Here is a 12567-nt window from a genome sequence, read left to right as displayed (position 1 = left end):
GTAAACACATATAAAGTTATATTCTTCGTATTTAACCATTAAATACGAATTTATGCAATTGGGTTCTTGAGTTTCTGTACTATACGACTAACTAAATGTACTAAAGAAAAGATGGTACAGGAAGTATTAAACCGCTTTACTAAACTCAATAATGCCTTGGGGAAATAGGTCTGTGTGTCAGGAGCCCAACAGCGACATTGGCTGGTTGACTAGCAACATAGTAACATACTACACAGCGAAAGCAGATCTAGGTTTTTAAATACTTTCATCTTTTCATTTTATGAATCACACTATTTATACTCAGTTATGTGTTGCTGTTTTGCATTGCGTGTGCATATCCTCAGAAGCTGTACTTTAGTACTTCATTCTATGCGCTTTGCAAACCGCACCAACTAAAAATGTTAAAGGAGGGAGAAGACCTTTAGCAATCAGCATATTTGAGTGACACACAGCAATTAATTCATGTTGGACCAATGTATTCAAGGAAGACTTAGAGAAAACTGCAACTGGGTTTCTGGAAAAACAAATCACCGTATCACATTAATGAGATAGCTGTTAAGGAGTATCACTAATGTACCACCTCTTCGCGGATTTCACTTGGACCATGCAAAGTATTTTTTTAACAATTCTTTGTATTGCATGTTAACTACAATAATAAACACAAACTGACTGTAAACTGTAGTGAAGAATCCCATACACCACATATAATGTTCCATTCAAAGCATTTAACACTGAAAGTGAATGGACAGCCACATTTAACACCTCACATACAATACCTTGGAGAGCGCTTCATCGTGAACAACAGTGTTGGTCGTCAAAAGTACAAGGACTGTCTGAAGTAACTTTAGTTCTTCAAGGCCATTCTCCATTAGTTGCCATAACATATTAATAATATTTCCGGCAGCAATCTGCACAAGAGAATAAAGGTGATCATCACAAGTGTCCTGTAATTCACTGGTCAAACCTGGAGTTTTCCACACAATTGTGAGTCATGTTTATTGCAGGTAGACTCAGGCCGCCAGCTCAACAGATAGCTCACCACAAATCTTGAAAGGGTTGACTTAGCACAAAACCGTTTACAGGCGAAATTATGCTTATGCAAACAAATACGAATGTGATGCATACCAAACATCATTTGTGTGTACATAGATGTTTTAGGGCAGCAATGTGTGTGCAGATCTGTCAAAAACCAAGGCTCAATTTACTAACAAACGAGTACCAAACCATCAGAAGGACAGTTTGCATGCAGTAAACTTTCACACAGAATGTTATTGGGTACATCCCAGAGTTTTGTTACAACAGAACAATTCATCAAGCATTGCCACATCTAAAAGGTCAGACTTTGGCTGCAAAGCTACTGCCTTGCCAGTGCTTCTTTCCTTTGTATGATTTCTAGCAAGGTTTAACAGAAACCATTCAAAGATGCATGTGTGAGGATACAAAGGTAGCTCTCTTTGAATGTTTTTGTTATACTTGACTAAAACCTCACTAAAAATTATACAAAAAAGGCCACCTGTGGAAGTTTTTATATCCCATATAAAAATGGGAATCTCGAGATGTACCAGCGTGGAATGCAGGCACACAGACAAGTGGTTGTGAATGCCCAGTGGCACTCTTGGAAGTAAATGTTTATTAAAGGGAATAATGTTTATTCTTTTTTTTTTTTTTTTTTTCTTTTACAGTGTTCCATTAGTCTCTGGCATTTAAGGGGAATACATGTGCACCGGTAAACTGCCACTCACAGTGAGGGGATCCAATTGGTAAAGTGGCCTGACTCAATGCCTGTGCTCTACGATGTGGTGGGAAAAAGCAAAATGTGAATGACACTACAAGAAACTAACGGGTTAAGAAGGCTGACTTAAAGCCACACCATGTGTGTATTTGTACATTTTTTTGGTTGGGGGTGGAGAGACCAAGGGAATTGGTTATTGCCAGATCTAAAAAGTGATGAGGTTAAATAACGCAAGCATAAGGTAAGAAAACTGCACATTTCTATCAACATCTCATCACAAGTAATATTTGTCTTTTGCAACACATCATGTGTAAGCTAAAAGAAAGCTGTATCCTGCACATTACACAAACTGTTTGTCATACTAACGAAATTGTGAATTTGTGGCATTACCTGTCCATTGACTCATAAGAAACAGAAGCATAAACAATATAACCACAATTACATTTACATATAGCACTGTGGAAGAAAAACACATATTTAATTGAGTGAAGGTACACATAGTAGCACCTTTAAATAAAATGGAAGTTTGGAGGATTCTCTTTAGCTCGCTTAAATGCTTTCCCGTGTCGTGTCCGAGTGAGTCATCCAATTTAGGATTTTCTCTGCACTTTATATTTGCAAATGGCAATATAATAATAATAGTCAGAAGGCTATAGACTACTTAGTTCGATCAATTAGTGCAATAACTGACATGCACAATACTGGGATAGGTTCGATCAGGTATTCATAAAACTCTATAGGTATAAGATTAGCAACAGAACCAGGTATACGGCGAAGCGCTACAATTCCCCCTAAAGCTCCCCAATGAAAAGGAATATGCTACTTACCAGTATGCATCTGTTCTTGGCATGTAGAGCTGCAGATCTATACACTGTGCAGAGATCGCCTTTTGGTGTTGGGCCCGGATGTTTGCAGTTTGTTTTTCCTCTTGGAAAGTCTTTGGAAGTCACGAGTTCGGTGACTCCTCCTTTGGTTCGTATTGCGTATGGGCTTCGGCTCCATCCTCAGATTATTTTTCGCCAGCAGGAAAAGATGGAGCGTAGTAGTAACAGTAAAGAAACCCATGTGTGTTGTCTAAATAAGATAAACTGGAACGGATACAGGTCGCCGGGGAGGCGGGTGGGCGTGTATAGATCTGCAGCTCTACATGCCAAGAACAGATGCATACTGGTAAGTAGCATATTCCGTTCGAGGCATATGAGCTGCAGATTATACACTCTGCATAGATTATATAGCAGTACCCAACCCTAGCGGCGACCACCGGCATCCGTTGCAGTTGTTTGGAACAGTCTTTTTAGTACAGCCTGGCCCACACTAGCTTGTTGCTTGGTTTGCACATCTACACAGTAATGTTTTGTGAACGTGTGCGGTGTTGACCATGTCGCTGCTTTGCAGATGTCATGTAGTGGTATGTTTCCTAGAAAAGCCATAGAAGCCCCTATCTTCCTTGTAGAGTGGGCTTTAGGGGGAACAGATAGCGTTCGTTTTGCTTTGTGGTAGCAAATCTGTATGCATTTTACAATCCACCTAGCTATCCCTGATTTAGAAATAGGGTTGCCTTTATGTGGTGGAGAGAAGGAGACAAATAGCTGTTTGGTTTTCCTGAAAGGTTGTGTCCTTTGGATGTAGTAAAGTAAAGCCCTTTTTACATCCAGTGTGTGTAAAGCCCTTTCCGCAACGGTTTGAGGTTGTGAGAAAAAGACTGGTAATTCTACCGACTGGTTTAGATGGAATGGAGAAATGACTTTGGGTAGAAATTTTGGGTTGGTGTGGAGTACAACCTTGTTCTGATGCATTTGGAGAAAAGGTTCCTGTATAGTGAGTGCTTGTATTTCACTAACCCTTCTGAGGGAAGTGATGGCCACTAGAAAAGCTGTTTTCCATGTGAGAAATTGGAGCTCACATTTATGTAATGGTTCGAAAGGGGGTCCCATTAACCTTGTGAGAACTATATTCAAGTTCCAGACAGGTGAGGGTGGTACTCTGGGTGGAATTACTCTTTTGAGGCCTTCCATAAAGGCCTTGATGGCAGGCACTCTGAAAAGTGATAGGTGCAGCCTGTTCTGTAAATAAGCAGCAATTGCAGCGAGGTGTAACCGAATGGAAGTATATGCTAGGTTACACCTTTGTAGATGGAGTAAGTAACATATGATGTGCTGTATGGACACATTTAAAGGATTGATTGTGTTGTTGTGGCAGTAAACAACAAATCTTTTTCACTTTGCAGCATAGCATGCCCTAGTAGTAGGGCGTCTAGCTTCCCTGATAATATTCATGCAATCAGGGGGAAGGTTAAGGTATCCGAATTCTAGGACCTCAGGAGCCAGATCGCAAGGTTGAGCTGAGCTGGGTCCGGGTGCCTGATCTCTCCTTGGTTCTGGGTTACGAGGCATGGTGAGAGGTGTAGCTTTTGGTGTGGTACTACTGAGAGTTCCAGCAGTGTGGTGTACCACGGTTGTCTGGCCCATGTTGGAGCTACTAGGATCAGTGTTAGGGAATGCTGTTGTAGCTTTCGCACCACTAATGGAATTAGTGGGAGAGGTGGAAAAGCGTATGCAAATTTGTTTGACCAGTTCATCCATATCGCATTGCCTTTGGACAATGGGTGTGGATATCTGGCGGCGAAGTTGGGCATTTTTTGTTTTCGTGGGTGGCGAATAGGTCTATGTGTGGATGCCCCCACTTCTGAAAGAACGGGTGAAGAACCTGTGGGTGAAGTTCCCACTCGTGGATCTGCTGCGTCTATCTGCTGAGCAGATCTGCCACGGTGTTTTGGACTCCTGGGACGTGTTGGGCCAGGAGAAAGATTTTTTATGTATGGAATTGCCCATCTCCATATGCTCTGTGCTAATTGAGAGAGCTGTGGAGAGTGTGTGTGCCCCCCTGTTTTTGAATGTAGTACATGGCAGTCATGTTGTCTGTGCGAATGAGGACTGCCTTGCCTGAAATCTGCGTCTGGAAGGATTTTAGGGCGAGGAAGATTGCCAGTAAAGCCATATGGTTGATGTGGAGTAACTTCTGTTGCGGCGTCCATGTGCCCTGTACTGTGAGATGTAACAGATGAGCTCCCCAGCCGGAGAGCAATGCGTCTGTTAGGATTATTTGTGGGACCGGGTCCAGGAACGGTCGACCTCTGGAAAGGTTTGTGGTGTTCCACCACTGCAGAGAGCGATGGGTGCGACCGTCTACCAACACCAGATCTGTCAGTTGCCCCAGGGCCTGGTTCCACTGGCGCACTAAACACTCTTGGAGTGGACGCATCTGGAGTCTTGCATGGGGCACTATGAAGATGCAAGAGGCCATCATCCCTATCAGTTGCATAAACACTCTTGCTGGGAGAGAGTGTTGACATATGAATTTCTGACGCATAGCCTGTATATTTGCAATCCTTGCAGGATTGGGATAGGCTATGGCTTTTGAGGTGTCTATGGTGGCACCGAGGTATTGTTTTGTGTGTGATGGTACCAGGTGGAATTTTTGGTGGTTCACCGTGAAACCTAGCTGGTGAAGTAGTTGGATTGTAGCGGCGGTATGTTGCACACATTGTTCGTAGGACGTGGCTTTTATTAGCCAGTCGTCCAGATACGGGAAGACGTGAATGTTCTGTCTTCTGAGGTGTGCAGCCACTACTGCTAGGCACTTGGTGAATACCCTTGGTGCTGTTGTTACCCCGAACGGGAGCACCTTGAACTGGTAGTGTTGCCCGTCCACCACAAATCTGAGGTACTTTCTGTGAGACTGGTGTACTGGGATGTGAAAGTATACGTCTTTCAAATCCAGAGTGGTGAAAAAATCGTTCTGGGAGAGGAGTGGAAGAACCTGTTGAAGAGTTACCATGTGAAAATGGTCTGAATGGAGGGAGGAGCCTAGCGCGCAACCAAGATGGCCGCGTAGGTGCGAGGCTCCCGAGGACCTCCGCGACCTCCTGAATTAATCCTGCCGATATCCTGTTCTTGTTGAGGGGACTGTGTCGGTGAACCCGAGCTGAGGCGCCACCCGTTTTTTGGGCTCGAATCGGACCCCGAACGCCGGTGGGAGCATCGATTGAAGGTTGCGGCCTTCTCCTCGCGGGCCCCCCGGATTGGAGTAGTGGGGCGATCCGGGGACGAAGTGAATAACAGCGGCGAGCGGGGCTGGGCGACTCGCGTACCCCGCACTTTCACTTTCGCTTTTGCGCCCTCCTTGCCTCAGGCGGGGTCGGGCTGCGGAGCGGGGTGCGGTGGTGTTGCCTTGTCCAGGTGCCCGGCTGACCCGCCGGCGGTGGGTTGACCCGCGGCCCGGTGGTCGCCCCCGCCCCCCCCCCTGACACCCGTGATTTGGTGTGGCGGCCCGTTTGGAGATCTTGGTACGACGGTGGAAGGGCCAGCATGTCCACCAAACAAGATGGCGACCGGGCGAAGATGAAGACAACCCGCCGTGGCACGGCGCACCAGGCCAATAGTATGGATCGCTATACGCTCCAGAAGGGTTCTCCGGAGACATCGCGGTCATCCCTGGTGGGCCCGACGGAGGCGCCTGCCCAACCGGTGGATCTGACCCTCCGGGACGTCATGGGCGCCATCGCAGAGATGAAGGCCTCAGTGGACCAGCGTTTCGACACCTTGGCGCAAAAAATTGACTCGGTCCTGGTGGATGTGGGCCTTGTGAGGGCAGACTTGTCAAAAACGAACGACCGAGTTGACTCCCTGGCCCACACCACAACGAGCCTCACTACGGACGTGGTGGCCCTCCAGAAGGAGGTGCGCCGGCTTGGCCAGGCGAGCGCCCTGATGGACCGGCGACTGGAGGATTCCGAGGGTCGGGCCCGGAGGAACAATGTTCGCATTATTGGTGTGCCGGAGGGCCGAGAGGCGGAGGCGGCAGATCTCTTCGTGGAAGAACTGATCCTGACCCATCTCCAGCCCCGGGGGCTGAGTAAGCTTTTTGCGGTGGAGCGTGCTCACCGGGTCCCTGGGGGCCGCCCTAAGACCGGTGCCCCGCCGCGGCCTATTATTGCCCGGATTTTTAATTTCCGGGACAGAGACGCCATCCTCCAGACCTCCAGGCAACAGGGACCGGTCAGGCTGGACAACATGGATGTACACTTCTACCCAGACTTTACTCCGGCGGTCCAGAAGCAGCGACAGAGCTTTCTTGGTATTAAACGTCGCCTAAGGGACCTAAACCTCAAGTACTCAATGCTCTTTCCGGCTAAGCTGAGGGTGGAGGTGGATGGCCGTACGCACTTCTTCGACCGGCCCGAGGTGGCTGGGGACTGGTTAGATACTTTGCCTGGAGATCGGGGTGGGGGGGGCGCGGCTGGCGGGGAGGGCCCGCCGGATCAGAATTGAGGGGTGACTGTATAGGCCTTGCTCTGGATATTGTTCCTTTACCATATATTGCTTTCGTATGTTCCCCTCCCATGGAGGTCGGGTGGGGTCTGCTGGGGGCTTCCCTCCTCCTCGGGGGGACTAGTTAGTACTTAGCTATGGGGCGACAGGCACACTGCACTTTGGGGGGGCTGTCTGGGCTCATGCAGGGGTGCAGGGAGGGGGGAGTTTTGTTGGGACCGGGGGGTGGGGGGGGTGTGTTGTTTGTTAGCACCGCAAGGCAAACCCGCAACCGTTTTGTTGTTTTTAAGATGCTCGGTGGGGGGCGACCGATTGTTTTGACGTATGATGGGGGGTAGGGATTTGATTGTGTTGTCATGGAATGTTAACGGCCTGGGGGATAGGATTAAGCGTGGTGTGGTCCTGCAGTATTTAAAACGTATTTCTCCAGATGTTGTCTTCCTGCAGGAGACACACCTTATAGGTAACACCTTTCATGCAATGAATCGGCGGGGATATCGTTTGGCGGCCCACTCCGGCTTCACTTCGGGCTCGCGGGGGGTGGGTATTATGGTCAAGAACTCGCTCCCGTTGGAGATTGACGAGGTGCGCCATGATGAGAGGGGACGTTACACTGTTCTGGTGGGACGAATGGAGGGTAGAGTGTTTATCTTTATATCAGTGTACGTCCCGCCTGGGTTACAAGCCACTACATTTGCGGACCTGGGGCGCCTCCTTCTGGACCTTCCGGGTGGCCTGTTGGTGGTTGGAGGGGACTTTAACGCGGTTGCCTCTGGGTCTATGGATCGCCATCCCCCTAGGGACCTCCCCCGGGCACAGGCGTGGCTGCCCGGCCTTTTAGACACGCTGGGCCTGGTGGATTGCTGGCGCTTAAAGCATCCCGTATTGCAACAGTACACCTTCCACTCGGGGGCCCATGGTAGCCTCTCGCGGCTTGATTACATCCTTGTCCCGGCGGCCCAGGCAGGGAGGGTGGGGGAGGTGCGCCATTTGGCACGGGGTATCTCGGACCACTCCCCATTGTTGTTGCATTTCGATGTCTTCCCGAGGGGGGATGGCAGGGTGGCCCCGATCAATGCATGGTATTTGCGCGACCCCACCATTCGTGCCGACTTGATCAAAGCCTTACAGCGCTATTTCGATGAGAATGTGGGGTCGGTCCCGTCTGCCATCTCCCTGTGGGAGGCTTTCAAGGTGGTTCTTAGAGGGGAGGCTCTCTCCTTTATTTCCAATGCCCGGCGGCGCGAGCGGGAGGAGGTGACCCGGGTTGAGGCCGAGATTGCAGAACTGGAGGGTGACCTGGGGAGCGGGGTAACAGACGCCAAGTTGCATGTTTTGCACTTAAAGCAGGCGGCCTATCGGGCCCTCGTCACGGAGGCGGCCAGGGGCCTCAGTAGAGAGCAGCAGGGGCGATTGTATGATGTGGGTGACAAGGCTGGCAAATTGATTGCGTGGTTGGACAAGAGGGAAAGAGCGAGCCGCGTGGTGCCTTTGATTGAGAGCGTGGATGGTGTGTGCGTCACTGAGCCGGAAGCCATTGTCTCCTGCTTCGCGGATTATTTCCGCGAAGTCTACTCCCCGGTTTCTCCCTGCTCGGAGGAAGATTCCCATGCCTTGCTTCGGGACATCGCACTGCCCTCCCTTACGGTGGAGGACAGGGATTCGCTGGATGCCCCGCCCACCTCGGACGAAATTGCCTCGGCTATTCGCTCGGTTGCATCCGGCAAGGCCATGGGCCCCAATGGTATTCCCATTGAGCTATACAAGCTACGCCCGGATGTGTTGGCGCCCCACCTGCGCGCGATGTTCCTTGCGGCCCACTCGCAGGGCTCCCTCCCGCCGGACCAGCGTCTGGCTACAATTGTGGTGATCCATAAGGAGGGGAAGCCCCGTGAGCGGGTCACATCCTATAGGCCGATTTCGCTCCTGAACGCGGAGCCCAAAATCCTCGCCAAGGTGTTGGCCAACCGGTTGGTTGGCGTGGTGGGCGATTTGGTCCACCAAGACCAATCGGGCTTTATACCACACCGCAACACGGCGCTTAATCTGCGGCGCTTACACGGGGTGCTCGCGCGTGTCCCATTTGTGCGGGAGCCGGCCATCTTGGCGTCCTTGGACGCCACCATGGCGTTTGATACGCTCGAATGGCCATATGTTTGGGCGATGCTGGCGAAGTTTGGGTTCGGCCCGGGTTTCGTCAGCTGGGTCAAATTGCTATATTCGGGCCCGTTGGCGCAGGTGGTGGTGAATGGGCGAGTATCTGCCCCATTCGCGCTGGGACGGGGCACGCGACAGGGTTGTCCCCTGTCGCCTCTCCTGTTCGCCCTGGCCATGGAGCCCCTGGCGGAGTGGTTGCGGTGGCACCCTTCTATCCGTGGTCTCCGCTGGACCCCAGAGCATGAGGACCGCGTGTCCCTCTATGCTGACGATATCCTTTTGTATCTCGCCTCCCCGCGCAAGTCACTGATCGTCCTGGTTGATGTTTTGCGCTCCTTCGGTCGCAACTCAGGCCTGGTCATCAACTGGGCGAAATCCTGTGTCTATGTGCTCTCCGGGGAGGCCCCGGTCTTGCCACGGGACTGTCCGATCCAGATCGCCTCCCAGGGTTTCCGGTACCTGGGTATATATATCACTCTTGACCCGGAGGCCCGCTATGAGCGGAACTTGCTGCCCCCCCTCCAGCGTCTGAGGGAGGACGTGGTGCGCTGGCGGCGTCTGCCGCTCTCGCCGCTCGGCCGAGCGGCCTTATTTAAAATGATGTCCCTGCCGCGCTTCCTCTACGCCCTTCAGAATACCATGGACCTGGTCCCGGCACGCTACTTTCGCGAGGTGGAGGGCCTCCAGCGGCGCCTGTTCTGGGATGGGAGGCCGCGTATTGCTCTGGCTAAATTGACGCTCCCGTGGTACGATGGAGGGGTCGCCCTCCCGGACATCAAACGGTATTACTGGGCCTCCCAACTAGCTGCAATTAATCATGGCCTTTACGGGCCCGCCTTGAACCCGGCATTTGAGATGGACAGGACGCTTCTGCCCGGTGCCGATTATAATCGAGCGCTCTACGCTGGCGCGCCCGACTCCCGTTTGACGGGACCGACGCGTGTCATGGTGCGTGTCTGGCACGCGGCTAATGCAGCAATGGGGTGGAAGGACCGTTTGACCCGAGCGTCTCCGCTGTATGCATCTGAGAGGCTGGGCTCCCTGTGGACGTCGAAGGGCTTCGAGAAGTGGGACACGATCGGAATCAGCACGGTGGGAGATCTCTGGACGAGGGGGGGATTCAAAACTTTTGAGACGCTGCAGGCGGAGTTTCAGCTGCAGGGCAGTGAGTACTTTCGGTACCTACAGGTCCGCCATGCGCTGGGCTCCGTCTTCCCGGATGTTGCATCCATTCCGGAGTCTTCCCCCCTGGAGGACAGAGTGCTAGATGGCCATGTCCCGGACAGTACGATCTCCCTCATATACAAAAAATTGATTAACGATAGATCGTGTCTGCTGACTAGTCTCCGCGAGGCTTGGGTTGCCGACGGGCTGGAGCTGGACGACGAGGATTGGATCTCCGCGGTGGCCTCTCCGAAAGAGGTGGCCATCCCGGCTCGCCTTCGTTTCGTCCAGCTCAAGATCCTTCACCGGGTCTACATGACGGGGCCAAGGCTTTTACGTATGGGTTTTGCCGGTGATGGAATGTGTAAGCGTGGCTGTGGTGCGTTGGCGACTTTCATGCATATACTGTGGGAGTGCCCGAAGGTGGAGCGATTCTGGTGTGGTGTGCATGAGGTTCTACGCATGGTTACGCGTGTCGCGCTGCTGCCTGAAGCGAGGAGATGCTTGCTGAATGTATGGGAACCAAATGACTACTCGGTCCCGCAGGCGCGGTGGGTGACTCTGGGATACATGATAGCCAAGCGTGATATTGCCCAATTGTGGGGATCCCAGAGGCCCCCTGCGGTGTCGGCCTGGAAAGAGCATATGGATTGGTGTATGTTTCGTGAAAAGGTGGTGTATGTGGCGAGGGGTAAGCCTGGGGCGTGGATGAAACTCTGGGGCCCCTGGAACGCCTACCGCGGGGGTATTTGTGAGCCGCCGCTGCTACCGGCGGCCTCGCCGGCTCCGTCTCCCTAGATGGCGCCCCTCCCTTGGCCGCGGGCGCGCGGTCCCCCAGTCCCTGATCTACTCCCGTCCCCCTCTTCAGAATTTTGCTGCTGGTTTGGATCCCCCACTTATGGAGCACGTGTTGTCACTTTGGATCGAGGGTTGCCTTGCGGTTGTGGTTTGTTCACGTTGTTTTGCTTTAAGAAAATGGAACCGTACTGTGGGCATGGAGCTGTGAGGCCTGCACCATTGATCACTCCTGTCTTCCTACTGTGCACCGCTGAGAAAGTTTTTGCTGTATGTATGTAATATGCTTTTGATGCTCTAGCGGCCGGCCGTGTGGTTGTAGGCCCATACCTGTAACTTCTATAAACTGCAATAAACGGTTTCAAAAAAAAAAAAAAAAAAAAAAAAAAAAAAGAAAATGGTCTGAATGTATGTAAGTATTTAGAGGTCTGAGATCTAGGATAGGTCGTAGAGTCTCGTCTCTCTTTGGAATCAGAAAGTACAGGGAGTAGACCCCTAAATTTTGTTGATTTATGGGGACCTGCTCTATGGCTTCTTTTTGCAGGAGGGAGATCACCTCCTGTTTTAGTAACGTAGCATGTTCTTGAGACATAGGGCGTTGCCTGGGTGGAATGTTTGGGGGGGTAGATGTTAATTCTAGGCAATACCCTGAACGAATAATTTGGGTCACCCATCTGTCTGAGGTGATTGTCTCCCAGACGTGAAGGAAATGCTGTATTCTGCCCCCGACCGGAGTGGAATGGTCTGGAGGGAGCGGGGGAAAGTCATTGGGCAGGAGGTGTGGCTGGGCGGGCGGTATTTGTCTTGCCTCTGCCCTTATTATTATTGCTTCTGTATCCGCCTCTTTGATAACCCTTTGTGAAGGTAGATTGAGGAGGGGATTTGTAGGACGTGGATGCACTATCCGAGGAGTAGCCTCTGCCCGTGCCCCGAAAGGAAGAGCGGCGAAAGGAGCGCCTAGGAGTGTGTGACTGTAGGGTTCCCATGGATTTCGCCGTGTCAGTATCTTTTTCATCTTTTCGAGGGCTTCATCAACTTTTGGGCCAAATAGATGATCTTGGTCGAATGGGTGGTTTAATATAGAGGCTTGTACCTCAGGTTTAAAACCTGAAACTCTGAGCCAGGCATGGCGACGGAGAAGGACACTGGTGTTTATGGCCCTGGAGGCTGTGTCTGCTGCATCTAGGGCACAGCGTATAGAGGTATTAGTTATTTTTTTCCCCTCTTGGATCAATTCATTAGCCCTGTTCTTGTATTTTTCAGGGAGATGGTGCATGATGGCGTCTAACTCATCATAATGCGCCCTGTCGTATCTGGCCAATAGCGCTTGCATGTTGGCGATACGCCATATGTTGGCGGCTTGTGACACAGTGCGCTTCCCTGACGCGT

The 12567-nt window shown here is 51.3% G+C and overlaps 1 protein-coding gene across 2 annotated transcripts in view; it reads right to left on the bottom strand.

Annotated features, from left to right (window-relative positions):
* The window catches only part of MON2 (MON2 regulator of endosome-to-Golgi trafficking), a 1036128-nt gene that overhangs the window by 823099 nt on the left and 200462 nt on the right, over positions 1–12567 (bottom strand). For both annotated transcript variants that reach the window (XM_085653355.1, XM_085653354.1), the window contains exon 4: positions 777–908. In XM_085653355.1, the coding sequence (XP_085509481.1) occupies positions 777–908 (132 nt within the window). The remainder of the gene's footprint in view (positions 1–776; positions 909–12567) is intronic.

The sequence above is a fragment of the Triturus cristatus genome, chromosome 4_1, assembly GCF_964204655.1.
Source record: "Triturus cristatus chromosome 4_1, aTriCri1.1, whole genome shotgun sequence".
In the NCBI taxonomy this organism is placed as follows: Eukaryota; Metazoa; Chordata; class Amphibia; order Caudata; family Salamandridae; genus Triturus; species Triturus cristatus.
The sequence above is the reverse complement of the archived record's forward strand: the minus strand, read 5'-3'. Positions and strand labels throughout refer to the sequence as shown.